The sequence below is a fragment of the Pseudophryne corroboree genome, chromosome 3 (assembly GCF_028390025.1).
Source record: "Pseudophryne corroboree isolate aPseCor3 chromosome 3, aPseCor3.hap2, whole genome shotgun sequence".
Lineage (NCBI taxonomy): Eukaryota > Metazoa > Chordata > Amphibia > Anura > Myobatrachidae > Pseudophryne > Pseudophryne corroboree.
In genome coordinates, this window is record NC_086446.1 from 570,814,019 (window position 1) to 570,837,016 (window position 22,998).

Here is a 22,998-nt window from a genome sequence, read left to right on the forward strand (position 1 = left end):
GCCTCATTTTGCTGGCGTGATCTTGTGTTTTTTTTTATTGCTAATGGCATATCTATTTATATTAGAAGGGATTATCTACTTGGTTTGTCTATTTAGGAGCCACAAGTATTATTTAATATATTTTTTTAAAGAATATTATTATTTTTTTACTGACTAAAATAATATGGAGACATCAGAGCATATTTTTTAGTGGGAAGGGGTGGGAATGGGTTAAAAATCCTGGAAAAAAATGTGTGGGGTCCCCCCTCCTAAGCAGAACCAGCCTCGGGCTCTTTGAGCCGGTCCTGGTTGTAAAAATACAGGTGAAAAAATGACATGGGATCCCCCGTATTTTAACAACCAGCACCAGGCTCTGCGTCCGGTCCTGGTGCCAAAAATATGGGGGACAAAACACGTAGGGGTCCCCCGTATTTTTAACACCAGCACCGGGCTCCACTAGCTAGAGAGATAATGCCACAGCCGGGGGACACTTTTATACCGGTCCCTGCGGCCGTGGCATTAAATCCCCAACTAGTCACCCCTGGCCGGGGTACCCTGGAGGAGTGGGGACCCCTTAAATCAAGGGGTCCCCCCCTCCAGCCACCCAAGGGCCAGGGGTGAAGCCCGAGGCTGTCCCCCCCCATCCAAGGGCGGCGGCTGGGAGGCTGATAGCCAAGTCTCAAAAAAAAGAATATTGTTTTTTGTAGCAGAACTACAAGTCCCAGCAAGCCTCCCCGCAAGCTGGTACTTGGAGAACCACAAGTACCAGCATGCGGGGGGAAATGGGCCCACTGGTACCTCTAGTTCTACTGCAAAAAAAATACCCAAAAAAACAGTACACACACACCGTGATAGTACAACTTTATTACATACATGCACACCGACACACACATACTTACCTATGTTGACACGAGGCTCGGTCCCCTTCTCCACGTAGAATACACGGGTTACCTCTAAATAAAATTATACTCACAACACTCCAGTGTAGATCGGTCCTCTTCAGAGTTTGTAATCCACGTACTTGGCAAAATAATAAAACGCAAAACACGATTCACGCACTGAAAGGGGTCCCATGTTTACACATGGGATCCCTTTCCCCGACTGCCGGGACCCTCCGTGACTGCTGTCAAAGAGGGTCCCTTCAGCCAATCAGGGAGCGCCACGTCGTGGCACTCTCCTGATTGGCTGTGCGCGTCTGAGCGTTCAGGCGGCGCATAGGCGCTCCATTATATTCAATGGTGGGAACTTTGCGGTCAGCGGTTGACCGTGAGTAACCTCGAGGTCAACCGTTGACCGCAAAGTTCCCACCATTGGATACAATGGAGCGCCTATGTGATACATTGTATCTCGAGTGCGCCGTCTGACAGCTCAGACGCGCACAGCCAATCAGGAGAGTGCCACGACGTGGCGCTCCCTGATTGGCTGAAGGTACCCTCTTTGACAGCAGTCACGGGGGTCCCAGCAGTCGGGGAAAGGGGTCCCATGTGTAAACATGGGACCCCTTTCAGTGCCTGGATCGTGTTTTGCGTTTTATTATTTTGCCAAGTACGTGAATTACAAACTCTGAAGAGGACCGATCTACACTGGAGTGTTGTGAGTATAATTTTATTTACAGGTAACCCATGGATTCTACGTGGAGAAGAGGACTGAGCCTCGTGTCAACATAGGTAAGTATGTGTGTGTCGGTGTGCATGTATGTAATAAAGTTGTACTATCACAGTGTGTGTGTACTGTTTTTATTTGGGTATTTTTTTTGCAGTAGAACTACAGGTACCAGCGGGCCCGTTTTCCCCCGCATGCTGGTACTTGTGGTTCTTTAAGTACCAGCTTGCGGGGGAGGCTTGCTGGGACTTGTAGTTCTGCTACAAAAAACAATATTCTTTTTTTGGACACTTGGCTATCAGCCTCCCATCCGCCGCCCTTGGATGGGGGGAAAGCCTCGGGCTTCACCCCTGGCCCTTGGGTGGCTGGAGGGGGGGGACCCTCCTCCAGGGTACCCCGGCCAGGGGTGACTATTTGGGGATTTAATGCCACGGCCGCAGGGACCGGTATAAAAGTGTCCCCCGGCTGTGGAATTATCTCTCTAGCTAGTGGAGCCCGATGCTGGTGTTAAAAATACGGGGGACCCCTATGCCTTTTGTCCCCCATATTTTTGGCACCAGGACCGGACACAGAGCCCGGTGCTGGTTGTTAAAATACGGGGGATCCCCTGTCATTTTCTTCCCGTATTTTTGCAACCAAGAGCCCGAGGCTGGTTATGCTTAGGAGGGGGGACCCCACGCAATTGTTTTCAGGGTTTTTTGAACACTTTTGTGCCGTCCATGAAGTCGAATCCAGGACGCACACTATCGTCAATTGATCCATTTTTCGACAGCGGGACTGTCGAATCCGTTTTTTATTGAATATGTCGAATTCGGGTCCTGGCGGCCGGGATTCGACTGTCGAATTGTGTCGAATCCAAAAACGGTCGAATTCCAGCCAGTATTCGACCGCAATTGCATATACCCCATAATTATCCTTACAAACAACTAATGATCAAAAATGGTTGAGATTTGCCTAAAGGATAAAAAAGGGGCAGACTAGATGGGCCATGTTGTTCTTATCTGCTGTCATTTATACATTTTATTTATAGAAGTGACATCACTACTCTACACATAAGGATCAAGTTCATATATTAATGTTATATACTCAAACATTTAAACAATATACTTGTTTTTCTCATTATAAAAATATAAGGTAAGTACACTGATGGATAGAACATAACCCATATAGGGTCAAACATAATGACTAACTTGTCATAAATAATGTATTGCATGTAGACTAGAATCTTGCAGAAACTCATGAAGATTATTGCTCTAAAATGATGCATTTTAAAAGATTATTTTACTGTTCCATATACAACTATTTAGATCATAAAAAACAACAGTAGTTTAAATACAATTTTTAAATATTGTAAATGTGTTAAAACATGCTGAGAGTAAAAATTTAATTCATCTCTGCAAATTTCTTTTAATGGGCAAGATATACAGTATCTTTATGGAAAAGGAAAATCAACATGGCAAGCCCGTGAAAAAAAGAGAAGTGCGAGCGAAATTTGAGAAAATGGTATTAGTATGCAAATATCATATATAAAAAACACATTAAAAAACCTATTGTATTCATAACCTAGTACAGCATATATGACTAAGAACTACTTAGAACACATATATGCACCAGATGCCTGCTCTCACTACTATAATTGTTTACTCAGTTTTATCCAGTTAAGAGTTCCAAAGACCCTAAAAGATTTGCTAGATTCCTTGGAACAAAAACAACCATCTGGGTGGATTTCAAGTTTTAGTTTACTTTATTGAAAAATATAGTACAGGTACACCACCGATTTTCCGGCTACCGATAATCCGGAACCTCTTTTAATCCGGACAATTTTGATTTGTCCGGATTAAAGGGGGTTAGGGACATCCTTTAATCCGGAACATTTTCTGCGCATGGACGTAACACGCAATACGCGCAAGTGTCAGTGGGTACAGCTTCCACGGACACTGCAGGTGACACAGCAAGCATCAGTGGGGCTGTTATTGCGTCCAAGGTCACAGCAAGTACCGCACATAGGCGGAAGACACAGCGTGCACAAGTGTCAGTGAGTACAGCTTCTGAGGGCACTGCAGGTGACACAGCAAGCATCAATGGGGCTGTTATGGCGTCCAAGGTCACAGCAAGTACCGCACATGGACGGAAGACACAGCGTGCACAAGTGTCAGTGAGTACAGCTTCTGAGGGCACTGCAGGTGACACAGCAAGCAACAGTGGGGCTGTTATGGCGTCCAAGGTCACAGCAAGTACCGCATATTATACTGTAGCATATATTTTTATTATGTATTGGTTTAGAAATGTTCTGAAGGTGCAAAATTAGTTTCCACTGTTAATCCGGCAAAATCGATAATCCGGCACGGCACTGGAACCGAGGATGCCGGAAAATCGGTGGTGTACCTGTAGTTGATTAACCTATAGTGAGGTATCTTTCCTAGAAATCAACATACCCAAATCATGTTTCATATGTATATGAGCAGAAAATTATATCACATTTAGTGGAATTAATGTCCTATTACTGCTATGCTTCAGTTTGGAGTGGTTATGTTTTTGGAAGCCATAATAAAACTGTGGGCAAGTCTCTTTGGGGAAACCCGATGTTCACTTCAGGGATGGAGAACCCTATTTTTCAACGCCTCAGATTGAAGGGTTTGAAAGCTATAGCTCAGATATTTGATCCGGGGGCTGAGGGGGGGGGGAATCTGTTTTCATTTAAAGATCTACAGGAAAAATATGACCTCCCTGATTCTTACTTTTTCTCTATTATGTAGCTATTTCACTATGTACATTCCCTCTCCCCCATGACCTCTCCTGCCCTCACCATAGATCCATTGTTTCCTATTTTTTCCGAATTTCTTAAAGGTAGTTACATGTATACTGTACCTGTTACTTTTGAAACCTCTTACTACTCAAAAGTTTTGCAAAAAGCAAAAGATGCTTAGGGTGTAGATATAACTTTGTTGCAAAGTGATGACACACTTTTTAAATATTATGAGAGGACTCTTCGCACTGCGCAGTCCTCCACTCTTCAGGAGGTACATATAAAGACGTTATACAGGGCATATGTATCTCAGAGTCAAAGGCGCCATTTCGTCCAGGACGAGTCGGGGTAGTGTCTGAAATGTGGATACTTTTCGGCCAACCTTTATCACAATTTATGGTCCTGTGGTCACATTAAAAAAAATTTGCAACAAAATAATTAACTACATTATTACATATTTTTCCTTAGGGGTTGTTCTTAGCCCTATTGCACTGTTATTTGCCAACTTTGATGTATGGAACATTACCTTACCGCAAAAATCGATAATCCCTTTTCTGACGATCCTGGTCAGGGTAGCAAAAAAAGTGATCCTCAATTCACGGATAACTAGACATACACAGAGTTTGGTGGAGGTGGCGGATTTATTGTCAAGGACTATGTCGTATGATAAATATGATGCTTCAGCTAGTTCTCCTCATGAGGTTGAGAATTTTTTCAAGAAATGGGGCCCCTATATATATATATATATATATATATATATATATATATATACTAAATCTCCTCCTATACAAAGCCAGATAATTAACTCTTTTTCTAGTTCTACTATCTCTAACGGTATGTGTGACTCTTAATTATATATCTTTTGGCACTTAGGCGGACAGCCTCATGAGCCTATATAGTTGTATTAATAACAGACATACTGGATTCTTTGTATTTTCACTGTGACTTATGGTCTGAGTAAACTATGTTTTATATATAGAGACACACTATGCTCCCCCCCCCCCCCCCCCCTCTACTTATTGTTCTTCCCAAACTTTCTTACCTTTTTCACTTTGTAATTTTGTATGGGTACTTGTGTTGGTAAATCAGTACAGGAAGAATTATACATATGCAGATTATTGATATGGGTTCTTTACCTATTTTTATGTAGGTACCTAATTTCATATTAATACTCATGTCTTTCAATGGATATGTATCTGTTTGTTGTTATATACTCAAACTGCATGTTGTCTTCTTTTATTTCATTATGGAAACTGTACGTTTCCCCGACACATTACGTATGTTCTATGTTTGAAGTCGAAAAACGCAATAAATATATATTTTTAAATAATAAAAAAAACTGTTGGCAAGAGTGGAATAAATTGCTGGTAATATGGCTTGGCATACAGTACCAGACAGACCTTCCAGTGAGGTCACAGAGCAGCGAGTATGTGGGTTATGAAGAAAATGGTTTGCAAATGTGAATTTGTCTAAACCTTCTAGCCTTACTCCATGCAGCAAATTATGTTAAATAGTATGCAAGCACAGTTCTTCACTTTTATTAAACTTTATTGTTTATTTTTCTGTATGTCAGTTTAGTATCACTATATTCCTCTTAAACACTTAAGTGGCTACATCCCACTGATTGCATGAGACTTCAGCAGTGATGTCAGGGGTCACAAGCCACTAAATCACTGCCATGGTGCCAGAGCAGCAGAGGTAAATCCGGCTCTGCACATGTGCAGAATGGATGTCCTCAGTAACAGGCAGAGGGGGTAATTCCAAGTTGATCGCAGCAGGAAATTTTTTAGCAGTTGGGCAAAACCATGTGCACTGCAGGGGAGGCAGATATAACATGTGCAGAAAGAGTTAGATTTGGGTGGGTTATTTTATTTCTGTGCAGGGTAAATACTGGCTGCTTTATTTTAACACTGCAAATTAGATTGCAGATTGAACACACCACACCCAAATCTAACTCTCTCTGCACATGTTATATCTGCCCCCCCTGCAGTGCACATGGGCCCTCATTCCGAGTTGTTCGCTCGCAAGGCGATTATAGCAGAGTTACACACGCTAAGCCGCCGCCTACTGGGAGTGAATCTAAACATCTTAAATGTGCGACCGATGTATTCGCAATATTGCGATCAAAACCGAGTTAGCAGTTTCTGAGTAACTCCAGACTTACTCTGCCTGTGCGATCAATTCAGTGCTTTTCGGTCCCGGCTGACGTCATAAACACACCCAGCGTTCGCCCAAGCACTCCCACCGTTTCTCCAGACACGCCTGCGTTTTTTCCGGAAACGGTAGCGTTTCCTGCCACACGCCCCTAAAACGCCGTACATCCGCCCAGTAACACCCATTTCCTGTCAATCACAATGCGTTCTCCGGAGCGACGAAAAAGCCGTGAGTAAAATTACTTTCTTCTTAGTAAAGTTACTTGACGCATGCGCAGTGCGAACATTACGCATGCGCACTAAGAGAATTCTCACTGCGATGCGATGAAAAATACCGAGCGAACAACTCGGAATGAGGGCCATGGTTTTGCGCAACTGCTAACAAAATTCCTGCTGTGATCAACTTGGAATTACCCCCAGAGGACGGACTCACATGGCATGGTCACATGTCAGTGAATGCTTGGCTAGTGCCGTTGTGTCAATTAATCCTTCCACCTCCATATCATGTATTCCTAGGTGGGAATTGTATCTGTAAATGTATACATAATTATGTAAAGACTGTGCCCAAAAGCATTATTTAAGACAGTATAGGTAATGTAATACACATATATATATTAAGATCCTTTGTTTGTTGTTAATAGGGGCTTAATGTAAAATAATTAATTGATCAGTATATTCACTTTGGACTAATTTACTATCAGCATGGCAACTGTATGCACTGTCTAATGTTTGTGTTCTCATATTTCTAGGATTAATCCAGCAGAAAGACTTGGAAATCGCAAAAATGGCATCAGTGATGTTAGAAAACATAAGTAAGTATACGTTTATATTGTCCGCTCTTAAGTCTAGAAATATTTGCACCAACCAATGGACTGAAATCTTTTCTGTGTGTAGACTATGGTGGTCATTCAGAGTTGTTCGCTCGTTGCCGTTTTTCGCAACGCAGCGATTAGGTGGAAAATGCGCATGCGCATGGTACGCAGCGCGCATGCGCTAAGTTATTTGACACAAAACTTAGCAGTTTTGCTGGTGTTCGTGCGGCGCTTTACAGTCGCACTGCTGATCGGTGAGTGATTGGGAGGTAACTGAGCGTTTTCCGGGAGTGTGCTAAAAAACGCAGGCGTGTCAGGCTAAAACGCAGGAGTGGCTGGAGAAACGGGGGAGTGGCTGGCCGAACGCAGGGCGTGTTTGTGACGTCAAACCAGGAACCAAACAGTCTGCAGTGATCGCAATCTAGGAGTAGGTCTGGAGCTACTCTGAAACTGCAGGGAATTATTTAGTAGCAGTTCTGCTAATCTTTCGTTCGCTATTCTGTTAAGCTAAGATACACTCCCAGAGGGCGGCGGCCTAGCGTGTGCAATGCTGCTAAAAGCAGCTAGCGAGCGAACAACTCGGAATGAGGGCCCATATCCGGTAAATAGAATTTCTCTCGACCTTAACACATAGGGGTGAATTTTTTATTCAATATTTATTTCCTGATGAAAATAAAAGAAAACATGTAATCTTCATAGCAGCATTTTAAGAAATTAGTAGGCCTATGTGCAAGGATCACCAGTGCGCCCCTCCCTCCCACCTTTAGTGTGAATAGGAATATTATTGTTGCTTATCTTATTTAAGCATCCTTCATGGGCAGGTCAGGTTTTCATGCATCTGTGATGTTCTGTGAGTCAGTGTAGTTCAAACAGTAAAAGTTTTGTCAGGCTCCTATTTTCATATCAGGTGCTGCTCCACCTAAAGGTAGCCAGGTTTTCAGTTCACAACCCCTTGCCAGCAGAACTCTAAGGGGGTTATTCAGAGATGAACGCAGATCGCTGCATACGCAGCCAGATCTCCGTTCATCTCCTTACATGCTGGGAACTGCCCAGCACAGGGCAAGGCTGCCCAGCATGTGTGAGGCCACCTCCCAATGCGTATGCAATTAGATTGCGGACGCATTGGAACTAAGGTTGACCCCTGGCAGCGCAACATGGCTGCTCTGTCAGGCGGCCTGATGCCATTTTTATTTTCAGAGCTGCTGCGTGTGACATCATGCAGCTGCCCTGAATAGGGTTCTGGCCCGCCCCCGTTCGGGAAGCCTCGTCCTCCCATGCCGCGACGATGCCCCCTGATGGCCGCCACGGTCAATTACACTGCGGCCGCATCCACAGTGTGTAAGATCGCACATGCACACTGCGGCCACAGACCACCTGGATGCGGTCGTTGTGAGCTACCATGCGGCTGCGTCCAGATCTGAATTAGGCCCTAAGTTGGAAAATGGGTGGGTTTGGGATGCTAGTGAATGATTCATATACATTTTGTTCAGCTATTGGACAAACGTCATTAGCGATAGCTCTAGGGTGACAGGCTTCGGCTGGCATGGCTAGATGATGACACAGCTCAGAGCAGGAGGACAGAAGAGTTGCGTTGCAGTATGGGGTTGGAACTGCAATGTTGCCCCAATGTGGTTGTGGTTTTAACTAAGGGCCTAATTCCGTATGAGTTGTAGATGTGCGAAAAAATGCACACCTGCAACTCTTTACTCTGACATGGGGGGACGCCCTGCGCAGGGCAGGTCTGCCCCGCATGCTGGGTCCTGACCCCCCTCGCAAACATATGAGCGCATAGCACTATGGCGAAGGCAGGCAGCAACCCGCAATGGCAGTGGCTGCGTGTGATGTCCAGAAGTGGTCCGCACATGCCTACACTGTCTGGACCGCTCTCCTAAAATGGCGCGAGAACGCCTCTGCCTTTCATTGCATCTCACTGTGTGCGCACGTGCAGTGCTGCTTCTGCGTTCCATGCTGAATAAGGCTCTAAGTCTTAAGGCAAGGAGTGTGTGTCTGTGTCCATCTTCTCTACAGGCTTCAGGCAGGCCAGCGGTAACACTGCAGTGGAAAATAGTGGGTGCAGGGTGGGCGGCACAGGGATCCTCTGGCTCAGGGGCCCGTGTGCACTGTACATAATGCACCTATTGCTAACACGCCACTGCAGCTTGGGTAAAAGTCATTTTGTGCACTACAGTATGAATGTGTAAGAAAAAACTATCCCTCTGTCTCACCTTGCCTGGGAGAGTTATGGGTCAGTAGATCGACAGTAAAATGGTTAACAGTCATTAGGTTGAAACCAATTGGTCGACATGCAAATGGTCAACATGGTCAAAAAATAGACATGTAACAGGTAAACGATGGAAAAAGTAGACAATGGAAAAAGTTGACAGGGACAAAGGGTCGACATGACAATGGTTAACACACAAATGGTCGACACCCTTTAATGGGGGGGTACATTTAGATTATGTTCTCATCTGTGACCACCACGCACTCCCCTTTGCTCACCACAAGATTACTAAAGGTTACTGTTTGTGACATGGATAGTCAATGAAGCAATAGTTAAAAAACATGTACCCCCCAAAAAAATGTGTAGAATATATGTGTGTCGACTGTTGTCACGTCGACCTTTTGATGCTGTCAACCTTAAGCACTGTCAAACTTTTCACTATGTCGACCTTTGGTACTTGTCAACCATATGGTGTACGGTTTCTAAAGGTTATTATTTGTGACATGGATAGTCAATGAAGCAAAAGATGAAAAAACATGACCCCCCAAAAAAACAAAACATGTTGACCATATATTTGTCGACCATTGTATGTCGACCATTTGAACTTTTCACATTTTGACCTTGTCGACCTTTTGCACCTGCTGACCTAATGTATGTCGACCTATAGTCCTGATACCACCTGGGAGAGAGCATAAAAATAAAAAGTCTGTCATATGTAAAGGATAGTAGGTCAGGTTGCAGGTGAAGAGTCATTAAGTAGGAGGAGTCAAGACTTTCAATTCTCAGCAACCTTTGGGTCTAAGCTCCTTTTATTGAGTAACTCATGAGGGATTTGTGATACATTGTTTTTGATTGGTCTGTATGTTTTATTATTTTAGCAGATACATTGTTACTGCATTATGGTCACACTGTAAAAATGTGTACGGTATCCATTGACCTTGGTCACCCAGTGAGTTTCCTTAAACAACTTATATCCAGTCTTAAGGTGCGTACAATCAGTACGATGCAGGAAATGTCCGACATTGACTATGCAATGTGGCTGGAGCCCGGCACCACCAATATAGTCAATGTTGGGCTGCCTGCACAGTCTATTTTTTCTTACGATGCCGATCCCGCGGGACTGCGTATCGGCATCACAAGCTGTATACACATGGTGCAATATGCACTATATTTTCCTGCGATATGGACTATATAGTCCTTATCGCAAGGAAAATCGCACCTTGTGTATGCACCTTTACTCACACTTGTAATTCTCTAGGTTAATAGACTGTGAGAAGAGATCTAGCAGATGGTAGTAACTGCATTTCCCGAAGTACAGCCATCCTTGGCATAGGGCCTACCTCAGTTGATTTAACTGACGTGAGTAGGGCTTCGGGGAGGAAAAACAAATTAAAGAAAGTTGCAGCTTTGCTTCATGAATCTCAGATTATACGTAAGTAAAAGCAACACATTCATGATAAAAAGGCTTTGTATGCATTGGTATACTGTACCTCTAAAGCTTATGATTAGCAGAAAGAAAAGTATATATCGTAAATAAATATAAACTGAAAGAAAACCCACTTCTGGTAATTACAGTCTTTTCTTAAACTAGAACAGTTTCTTGTGTGAAGTGTTAGGCAGGTAATGAAATGTGCTATAATTGGTCCCTGTAACATAGAAGCATTGAACCTGCTGATGCTGCCACTGTGGTCTTACCTGACATAAATCAAGTAAATGAGTTTTGTAAGGAATCCACTTTAATAAACTTTCCTCGATTCACAAACCTAAATAATCTATGCAGTTTTCCCATTTCTACCAGCCAAATAATTGGATGTATTCTTGTCTCCTGACAGGTAGCAAGGAATTAAATTGTTAGATTCACAATATACAATCTTACAGCACTATTAAAGAGCACAAAATGGCTACCTACACACAGTAGAGTTGTGGGCTGAATGACTATTTATAGTAGTAGGCAGTACACTAATTTACTATATAGTATGATTGTGAGCGGGGCCTAGTGACTCCCTTGTATGTTTGATATCCAGTCTTGTTGCATTATGGTCATAGGAGTAATTGGTGCAGCATGTGCAGTGCACAAGGCCCTGCACCACATACTCTGCACTCACAGCACCGGTGGTGGCCCTCTTCTGGGTTCTTCCAAAAATTTAGAGGCAGAAGTACTAAGCCTTGGAGAGACAGAGGGGGTCATTCCGAGTTGACTTTTTGCAGCGCTGCGATCAGGTTAAAACTCTGCAAAACTGCGCATGCGTATACACCGCAATGCGCAGGCGCATCGTACTGGTACAAAGAGGATCTGTGCTGGGCGATGGATTTAATGAAGAATCCATTTGCACAGCCGATCGCAAGGAGATTGACAGGAAGAAGGCGTTTATGGGTGTCAACTGACCATTTTCTGGGAGTGTTTGGAAAAACGCAGGCATGTCCAAACGTTTGCAGGGCGGGTGTCTGGCGTCAATTCCGGGACCGGACAGGCTGAAGTGATCGCAGCGACTGAGTAAGTCCAGAGCTACTCAGAAACTGCAAAAAACTTTTTTGTGCCGTCGGCTGCAAAAGCGTTCACACACTTGCAAAGTGAAAATATACTCCCCCATAGGCGGCGACTATCTGATCGCAGCACAGCAAAAAGTTGCTAGCGATCAACTCGGAATGACCCCCATAAGGTCAGATGCATCACCGCATGGAAAGTGATAAAATGGAGAGTGAAAAAGTACCAGCCAATCAGATCCTAACTGCCATGTCACAGGCTGTGTTTGAAAAATGGCAGTTAGGAGCTGATTGGCTGATACTTTTTCACTCTCTATTTTATCACTTTCCAAGCGAAGATGCATCTGGCTCATAAAGTATTAGCCAGTTAGTTCCTAGCTGTCATTTTTATAACAGCCTGTGACATGTCAGTTCAGAGCTGATTGGCTGGGACCTTATCTCCATCCACTTTATCTCTCTCCAGGGCTTGGAAAATAAACCCCTTAGCCTGCATCATTACCGCTATGAGCAGATTGGCTAGTACTATTTATCTCTCTTCAATTTATCAATCTCCAAGGCTTAGGACATCTCATACTTGCCTACTCTCCTTCAAGTTGCTGGAGACTCATGATTTTTGGGGTAGACCGTCCCCTGCACCCACGAAAAAGTGTCAAAGTGGGCAGGATGTGGGTGATAATGTGGGGAATCGCAGTGCTTGCGTAGGGAGTGGGGCTAAATGACACAAAATTGCATCATTTAGCCATTCCCCTTGCCGCAAATCACGGCATTTTGATGTAACAGGGGCAGGGCCTAGTGATGCGCCATTTTCCCACAGACCTGCACACCACCTAATGACTGTCACTGCCGCTGCTTGCTAGAGAGGAGGGGGACTGGACGGAGATTGCACACGGCCCGCTCCTCTCTTAATATGCCGCTGGCTGTGGCTTCATCTTTCCAGTGATATCTTTGGAAAGACTGTGCCACACAGTGAAAGCAAAGACTCTGACACTGTGCCAAATTGTGATCTCCTGCACATGCCAGTATCAGTGAGAAAGTAGGTATGTGGGGGTGAGTGTGGCTACACAGAGGGGGTGGGAGCTGCAGTAGAATGTTGTTAATAATACATCTATGATGATTATAGTGTTTATTTTCAATAATAAAACTGCAAGATTATCTTAGAAGTTACATAGAAACATAGAAACATAGAATTTGACGGCAGATAAGAACCACTTGGCCCATCTAGTCTGCCCCTTTTTTATTTTATCCTTTAGGCAATCTCAACCCTTTTTTAACCTTAATTATTTGTAAGGATATTCATATGCCTGTCCCAAGCATGTTTAAATTGCCCTACAGTCTTAGCCTCTACCACCTCTGATGGGAGGCTATTCCACTTATCCACTACCCTTTCTGTGAAGTAATTTTTCCTTAAATTTCCCCTGAACCTCCCCCCCTCCAGTCTCAATGTATGCCCTCGAGTTCTAATACTTCTTTTCCTGTGAAGAATGTTTCCCTCCTGAACTTTGTTAAGACCCTTGATATATTTGAAAGTTTCTATCATGTTCCCCCTTTCCCTTCTCTCCTCCAAACTCTGCATGTTAAGATCTTTTAGCCTTTCCGGGTAAGTTTTGTGATGTAGGCCATGCACCATTTTAGTTGCCCTTCTTTGTACACTCTCTAATGTATTTATATTCTTCTGGAGATAGGGTCTCCAGAACTGGACACAGTATTCCAGATGGGGCCGTACCAATGACCTATACAGTGGCATTATCACTTCTTTTTTCCTGCTACTGATTCCTCTCCCTATGCAACCAAGCATCTGACTTGCCTTTCTCATTGCTTTGTTGCATTGCTTTCCTGCCTTCAAGTCACTTGAAATAGTGACTCCTAAATCTCTTTCCTCCTCAGTAGTTTCCATTATAGTACCCTTGATACTATACTTAGCCTTTGGGTTTTTGAGACCCAAGTGCATGATTTTGCATTTTTTAGCATTAAACTGTAGTTGCCACGTTCTTGACCATTTCTCAAGCCTACCTAGGTCATTAATCATTTGTTTGACCCCTCCCGGTGTGTCTACCCTGTTGCATATCTTTGTATCATCTGCAAAAAGGCATATCTTCCCTTCAATACCATCTGCAATGTCGCCAACAAAGATATTAAAGAGAACTGGACCAAGTACAGATCCCTGGGGTACTCCACTGGTAACATTTCCCTCCATAGATTGCACTCCATTAACTACGACTGTATGTTTCCTATCCTGCAACCAGGTTCTTATCCATTTAACTGATTTATAATCCACCCCCAGGCTTTCAAGTTTATTTAGCAGTCTGCGATGTGGGACAGTGTCAAATGCCTTACTAAAGTCTAGATATGCTACATCTACAGCTCCCCCTTGATCTATTATTTTCATCACAGAGTCAAAAAAGTCAATAAGATTTGTTTGGCATGATCTCCCACCAGTAAATCCATGCTGTTTTGGATCCTGTAAGTTGTTTGATTTAAGATATTCCACTACTCTTTCTTTTAATAGTTTTTCCATTACTTTCCCTACTACTGATGTAAGGCTTACTGGTCTGTAGTTACTTGCTTCTTCCTTGCTTCCACTTTTGTGCAGTGGAACTACATTTGCTCTTTTCCAGTCCTCTGGAATAGCACCTGTATTTAAGTGACTGGTTAAATAATTCTGTTAAAGGTGTAACCAGCACATCTTTTAGCTCTTTGAGTGTATCCCATCTGGTCCCATTGATTTATCCACTTTTAGTTTTGAAAATTCTGTTAGGACCTTCTCCTCTGTAAATGTATTTTCATCTACCTTATTTTTATGAATGTCCTTGCAACTTAACTGTGGCCCCATCCCTTCTTCTGTAGTAAATACTGAGCAAAAATAATTATTTAGGTGATCTGCTATTGCCTTGTCTCCCTCCACCAAATGCCCACTCTCTGTCTTAAGTCTTATTATTCCTCCATTTGATTTTCTCCTTTCACTTATATACTTAAAAAAAAGTTTTGCCCCCTTTATCTACTGACTGGGCCATTTTCTCCTCAGCTTCTGCCTTTGCACGTCTGATCACTTTCTTAGCATCCTTCCGTCTGTCCAGATACACCTCTTTGTCGTTATTATTTTGAGTCTGTTTGTATTTTCTAAAAGCCATCTTTTTTGCTTTCACACTAGTTGATACTTCTTTTGTGAACCACACTGGCTTCCTTTTCCTGGTGCTTTTCCTAACCATTTTGATACAAAGGTCTGTTGCACTTAGCATTGCACTTTTCAGTTTTTTCCACCTCTCCTGCACTCCTTCCAAGTTCCTCCAGTCTGCCAATGAATCACTTAAACATCTCCCCATTTTTGCAAAGTCAGCATTTCTAAAATCCAACACCTTTGTTTTTGTGTGACAGGAGTTGGATCCTGTCTTTATACTAAACCATACTGCTTGATGATCACTGGATCCCAGGTGCTCACCCACATATATATCAAATATCCTATCACCATTTGTAAGAATTAGATCTAATATTGAGTCTTTGCGAGTGGGCTCCCTCACCAATTGCTTGAGAGATGCTCCCTGTAAGGAATGTAAAAATTTGCCACTTGTAGCTGAACTTGCAAAAGACCCCTCCCAATTTACATCAGGTAAATTAAAGTCTCCCATGATTATGACTTCTCCCTTAAAAGCCATTTTAGAGATGTCCAACAATAGGTTCCTGTCCAAATCCTGCCCCTGGCCTGGTGGTCTATAGATCACCCCAATGCGAATAATGTCCTTCTTCCCAGTTTCTATGGTGACCCAAAGGGCCTCAGTTTTGGCTTCAATATTTTGTATTAAAGTAGCATTTATGCTTTTTTTCACATACATTGCTACCCATCCTCCTATTCTTCCTATTCTATCTTTCCTAAATAAATTGTATCCTGGTATAGCTAAGTCCCAGTCATGATTCTCATTGCACCAAGACTCTGTAATTGCCAAAAAATCCAGGTTATCCCTTGTCATTATCGCAATTAGCTCTGGAATTTTGTCTCCTAAGCTCCTAGCATTTGCACACATAGCTTTAAGAATTTTGTCTGTGCATTTGCTATTAGTAGCCATGTCCAGAGCGTACAAAATAAATGACAAGTTTAAAGTTGAAATTACCTGTTTGGGGATGTTGCTCAGTATTTGTTTTCTTTTACTAATCGGTAATCATACTCTGTCCTTTACACCATGACTACACCTTACTAAATATAAAGATATAGTACACCTGACCACAATGGTAAATGTTCAAAGGAGGTAAACACCAGTCAGTATGCAATAATAAAATGTTTCACCGAGCAACTTCCCCACACATGCAATGACATTTACAAGAAATCATTACATCAAGAAACATACATAAGTTTGCCTAAGAGAGAACTGTAGTGAGCAGATTGGGGATGCCTTTTCATAGGTTTTTAAAAACAGATAATATGCATAAGATGAATTACATACTTTTGAGGCATTAAAGCAGTCCTTTTGTGGTAGTGTTGGTGTGTTGATATTTCCCTTCTGTTTGAATTGACAGTTCTGAATGAATTGACAGGTGAAGTAGCTTGATGATGTCATGGGTTCTCACGGTATACACATTTGATTGTGCATAAATACTGCAATTGGGGGTAGATTTACTAAAGTTTCTAAAACAGACATTTGCAGGTGATGCCCATAGCAAGAAAACAATCAATCAATCAATCAATCAATCAGATTTTGTCTTTCATTTTCTAGAATCCAATCAAGAATGATAGCTAAAATCTGATTAATTGCTGTGGGCAACAACTCCACTTTACATTTTTAGAAGCTTTAGTAAATCTACCTTTTAGTGTGCATTAGTTCACATTTTTCTCTTCCTGTGCGTAATAGCACCAGTCTTAAACCCTATACACACTAGACGAGAATGTAAAAGCTGTCACTCAGAAGATCCAATCTGAGCAATATCTTTTACTATCTCGTCTAGTCTGTACACTCAACATCGTTAACGATGCATGCTCCCGTGCATCGTTAATGACCCCCTCCCTCATCTTAACGAGAGCCATGCTGCATCCCCCGCTCCCCCCCGTCACTCCCTCCCCACCGGCATCGGCAAGTGTGTGGCGGGTCCCTGCCGCAGCCAATATTACCGAGTGCACACATCGGCTAGTGTGTACCAGGCTTTAAGAACACTGAACCCTGCAGTAACTAAACACATGTAGAGAAACAGGCAAGTCAGATTTTGTAAGTGTTAGTGGTATGCAGTGTAGGACTGAGGCATGAAGTTCCACCTGGAAAGGCAGTGATAATGGCCCTTGTTTAGGGGTATGGCCAGTATCCAGAGGGGGTGTTGACACAGAGGTTTAGCTAACCATTAGACAGCAGAATTGTCGGAATGGGGGTTCAAAGGGGTAGCTTGCCCCCCCCAAACATGAGAGAGACGCCGATACTAGAGGAGCGGTCAGGTGATATACCACTGCAGCACTTCACACCTCTCCGCATCAGCAATGCAGGTGCCATGTAGTGGGAGCCTATTCATATAATGCACAGCCTCTTCATCTTCCCGATGGTTCCGGCGGCTGGACTCACCTCTCCCATGGTGCAGTCACTGTGCCATGGTACCACCTCCTCCTATCTTACCGGCTACCTCCATCTCCAGTTGTCAGACTCCTGGCCTCCTCCGTGGTGCTGCCTCCTCCGCTCTAGTAGCCCCGCTGCCTCCTCTGCAGTGGCTCTGTCCCAGGACTTCTTGTGGACTCCTCACAAGCACCAAAGCGACTCTGCTAAGGGTCATTAAAAGTGAGATTTTATCTTGGCCCCTCAATCCAAAAAATGTTCTGACGCTCTTGTTAGAGAGGGCATGGTCTGGGCACCTTGATAAATGTAGTAAATACTGCTACTGCATGCATGATAATGTACCAGATTAATAATGGCAATGCATTAGGGCCCACGGTTGGGATTCCCCTGAATCCCTGTGGACCAGTCCAACCCTGGTTGTATGACCGTGATTTTGCTTGAACTATAGCCATTTATTGAGCACATATACCACCTAGGGTGGAATGCATCAAGCTTCACATTTTGCATATGATGTATCCCACCACTCAGCGCAAGCATGGCGGCATTCAGCAATAACACATGCTTGAATAAAACTGCAAAGGACAGCTCTCCCAGTGAGAGCTGTCCTTTGCATTGACAGGACTCCCGGGTTTATGACCCTGGAGTCCTAGCTGCATATGCATCAGCTGATGCAAGTGCCACAGGGGATACTGGGTGGGATCTGATTGGATCTTACTCAGTGAACTTTGCGATAAGATGCCCATAGGCTCCTATTAGGCAACACCATCTGTAGATAGTGTTGCCTGCCAGGTCAAACGCCAATATGTATTGCATTCTGGAGCTTGGTGCATATGAAAAATGCAGCCAAACCTCCAAAAACTGTATATTGACTACATTTATTACTTTAATACATCCAGCATCTAATGTTTTAAACTGAGTGAAGGTCTGCATACATACTGCAATACTGTAGTTCACGTTTTCTCTGCTTGTGCAAAAGGGCAACAATCTTAAGAACTGAAGTAACTGAACACATGCAGAGAATTTTTAAGTGTGAGCTGTGTGACTATAATCTTACTTGTACCAGAAAAATGTATTGAGCACATATACTCACTAGCGTTGAGAGGGGAAATAGGGGGCGGGTAGTAAATACCCAGGCCTGGGCTTGTTGGAGGGGCTCAGCGGGCCCTTCACCTCCTGAGTTTATTTACCTTGCTCTGGGAAGTGGGTTCCTCCTCCCCCACAGTGCCATCTTCCTAGTGCCATCTTCGGGAAAGAGTGCGCCGCACAGTGAAAGCAAAAGACTCTGGCACCGTGCCAGGAGTCTTTGCTCTCTAGTGCCATCCTCTTGAATATCACCGGGTTAGCACCGGCCAAGGAAGAGGGACCAGTTTTGCAGAGCAAGCAAGGTTAGATGATGATGCCCCCCCCCCCCCTTCCCGATCTGCAAGGTGCCTCCGGTAGGGTACGTCCCCTCTGATTAGGCCACACACCCCATAGTACCTGGGCCCAGCTCCACTTTCTACAGCCCTGCATATACTGTACCACCTACAATTTTAAGGCTGAATGAGCGGCTGAAAATTAAACTAACCAACTATGGTGGTATGATGGTCCACTTATTTTTCTGCCATTGCAAACCAATGCACCTGAAATGGCTGCACAATGATATATGCCTGACCAGAACATATAGTATTAAACAATATACTTATATAATAAGGTCTAATAATTAAACTCTACCACCTTTACTCAACTCCTCAATTCTCAAATGCTTTTGAGAGTGGGCAATTGGAATGTGTGGATGGACATGTATGAGACCTGGGTACCAGTGGAGCAAAGGCCTTATCTAATGCTGTCTAAGGAATAATATTTAATATATGTTCTTTGTAAATTACCATAATATTACATATTGTATATAGTAATAATAATATCTTATAATTTACAGGTGGTTCCAAGGCTTTAACTGGGAAGGACTGCGTAATCGCAAATTGCTCTCTCCACTGAAAAGAGAGGTGGGTCATTTACACCCTAAATTTTTTTTTATATGAGAACCACTTGCTTTCAATAATTACAGAGTTAATACATTTGAAAAATGATATGCTACTTTGTGAATAAATCAAAACTTTAACACATTTAAAAAAATATATATATTTCTTCTCTAACTGCCATAAAGATAATTGTTGTGACATTGGGGGAATTCAATTGTTATTCATGTCAGTGGACAGTAGATGGCGCCCCCAGATGGAACAATTCAATTGTTGCTCTGTTCGGGTGTGAACGGCCGCTGACACTGACATATCTGCTCACAGCCCGATGCTAGCGAGCAGAAATGAGTGTAAAGTGACCCATTTGGGCGCCCAAAAGGCACTTTTCACATTTGAATCACACCATGTGATCGGGCAAGCAACAAATTTAATTCCCCCATTGTGTTGCATTTGCTTTGGTTGAAACGCAACACTCCCATGAATATATAGTAATTTTTTTGTCATTTCAAAATTAACCACAAAAATGTGATTTCCCCCTAGATCACTACTCATTCAAAGCATTTGTATTCACTTTGTGTATTATTGTGAGCTGAATATAGAGAGCTTAACACGGCTCTATGTTATTTCATGTCTGAGAGCCCGAGTTGTATCAAAGTCAATTTGCATGAGTTGCACCTCTGTTTTATACAGTATATTGCACAGTATACCGCAGAGATGCATCCTGTTTAAAGATGGGTGCAGATGATTACCCTGTCATTGACTACCCTGTCATTGTTCCACAAGAGTCTATACCAGAGGTTCCCAAACGCAGACCTCAAGGCACCCTGGCAGTTCAGGTTTAAAGGATTTCCATTGTAGAGTAAAGATGGTTAAATCAAATTGACTGAAGTACTAATTAAGTCACTTGCACTCTAGCATGGATATCCTTAAAACCTGGACTGAGGGGCCCATTTATCAAGCCTTGGAGCAGGGGCGCTTCTAGAGAGGAGGAGGCCCTTGTGCACACTCCGTCTGGGCCCCCTTCTCTCTAGCCGGCAGTGCTGTAGACTCTGGGCACTAAAGTCACTAGGGGACCCTAGCGCTGTCCCAGAGTCTAGTGTGCAGATCTCTGGGAAAATGGCGAGGCAGCCATTTTCCCAGAGACTTCCTTACTGCGCATGCGCAAGTCTCTGGAAAAATGTCCGCCATGCCATTTACCGGAGATTTGCTGAGCGATGCTGCTGCCGGTGTAGATGAGTATTTAAAAATGGGTGCAGGGTGTGCACCCATTGTAAATACGCCAATGCCTTTGAGAGTGATAAATTGCACAGTGATAAAGTACCAGCCAATCAGCTACTAACTGTCATGGTACAGGCTGTGTTTGAAAAATGACAGGAGCTGGTTGGTTGGTACTTTATCACTCTCCAAGGCTTGATAAATCTGGGCATGAGTTTGGGAACCTGCGGTCTATACACTAGGAATACAACAGGAAGATTGATACGTTGTGATCCCACCAACATTTCTTTATATTCTCTTTTGATATGCATCTAAGGTATTTATGTATGTATATTTAAGAATCATAGTGTATCTCTAAGCACTCAGTACCTGTAACGGCAAAATCATAGTTTGTTTTTATTTTTTAAATAACTTCCCATATCAATGTCATATTTATGCTTTATAACTAATATAGTAGGATCATTATGTATTTCTTTTTTTTATCTAGATAAAGGGAATCACAGATCACAGCTATTTTGACAGTTTTCTCCCAGAAGCTGAAGACCCACCAGATGAGCTATCAGGATGGGACAAAAACTTCTGAAGAAAAATGACCTTATTTTTCAGTGGATTTGTTACACCAATTTTGGGATCACAGAACATTTACAGCACTGCTGCTTCAGCTATCATGTATAGGCAACTCCAAGGACCCAAGTATGGAAAATATTTTTTTTTTCCAGCTCACAAAATACTGGAGGAAGCATAATATACTTATTGTGAAAATCGTGCCAGAGGAGTAAACACAGTCTCTGCTTCCCCCTTTTGAAAAGGCTGTTCCAGGATGTTTTTAAAGAAGCAAATGCATCATAATGGCAGCCATTTTGTTAGGTTGTGTAAACACTTTCTCAGGAGTGCTTTTCTTTGCACTTGTAGGAACAAACTTGGATAAATTAAGCAGTGCTTAATAGTTTTTTTTCTTTTCTGCTTTAACTTTGTTTCCTCTATTATTAAGAATGACCATGACCTTTCTGATTGTATGTGAGGTATTTATACCATTTAAAAGAAGATTATTTCATTAGGTTGCCTCTGCTAGTTAAGTGTTTTCTGTTCACATAGAGTGATCTATTACCATACATTGTTGAGAAGTGCAAAAATACAGGAGATTTTGCCTCATAGTGTTCTAGCAGAGGCTTTTTGTGCCAGTGAATAGTTGAAATATCATGTGACTATGACACTTCTTGTTAGTTCTGTGAGATATCAAGGCAGTGCACATAAAGTGAAGCGAGTTAATTTAGATCTGTAGACTTGTGGCCTAAGCACTGAGGGGCAGATTTATTAAGCTCGGTGAAGTGATAAATTGGAAGGTGATAAAGGACCAGCCAGTCGGCTCCTCACTGTCATTTTTCAAACCCAGCCTGTGACATGGAAGTTAGGAGCTGATTGGCTGGTACTTTAACACCGTGTAATTTATCACTTCACCAGGTTTAATAAATCTGCCCCTGAGTGACCCATTTTTCATAATATTTCACACTGACGTACTAAAGTACTTGGTCTACTTCACTGGATATGAGGAAAATGTTCTTTTAGTTTAAGGGCTGAGAGAAGGAGTTATGGCTGCATAGGATAGAATGTTTTGCTGTCAGATTCTGTTCCTAAAATCATAGGCGTGTTTACAATTTCTAGAATGTTATATTTCAATGCAAAATTACAATTGCACTCACTTTTCCTACTTATCACACAGTGTTATAGTATGATTTTATTTTTGCTTTCCAAGCCTTTGAAGGATAATAGAAAAAAACTCTGTTTAATTGCTAATCTACATCTATTTATCACACTGTGTAGTGCTCTTATTTTGCGTCCATTTAACTAAAAATCTTCAGCCGATGTGCAGTCCATTATTTTCTACTATACTAGTAATATTATTAAGAAAAAAAGGCTTCTGAGTTAGTTCCTGAAGAAAGGTATTGTTTTAACTTAGTGCTGATCCTGCTGCAATAATAGGACTAGAATATTCACTTTTTAATTTAGAAAAAATGGCACACATAGCATTTATCTGCTGCTGGAACACACCATATGATATATAATATAACCAGTCCTTGCAATAACAACTTGAACTGATTAGTATATTTTTTGAGAAACCTGCAGCATGAGGTCTTCCCTATTGGCACAAGTCAAGTCACTGTTAATATAAGAGGATCCTGGACCTGGAGTGGCCAAATAGCCTCCCCCCCGTGCATGCCACAAAATGAGTGACATTGTGGGAATGGGCGTGGCCTCATGTGAAGTCCCCCACTGCCATTACTATGGGGTCGTGGCTTCACACCCAG

General features: G+C 42.8%; 1 protein-coding gene across 2 annotated transcripts in view; it reads left to right on the forward strand.

Moving 5' to 3' along the window:
* Nucleotides 1-22,555, forward strand: part of LOC135056329 (cGMP-dependent protein kinase 2-like) — a 423,162-nt gene extending 400,607 nt beyond the window's left edge. For both annotated transcript variants that reach the window (XM_063961323.1, XM_063961324.1), the window contains 3 exons: nucleotides 7,230-7,292; nucleotides 19,438-19,504; nucleotides 21,180-22,555. In XM_063961323.1, the coding sequence (XP_063817393.1) occupies nucleotides 7,230-7,292; nucleotides 19,438-19,504; nucleotides 21,180-21,275 (226 nt within the window). In that variant the 3' untranslated portion in view covers nucleotides 21,276-22,555. The remainder of the gene's footprint in view (nucleotides 1-7,229; nucleotides 7,293-19,437; nucleotides 19,505-21,179) is intronic.
* Nucleotides 22,556-22,998: the final 443 nt, after the last annotated feature.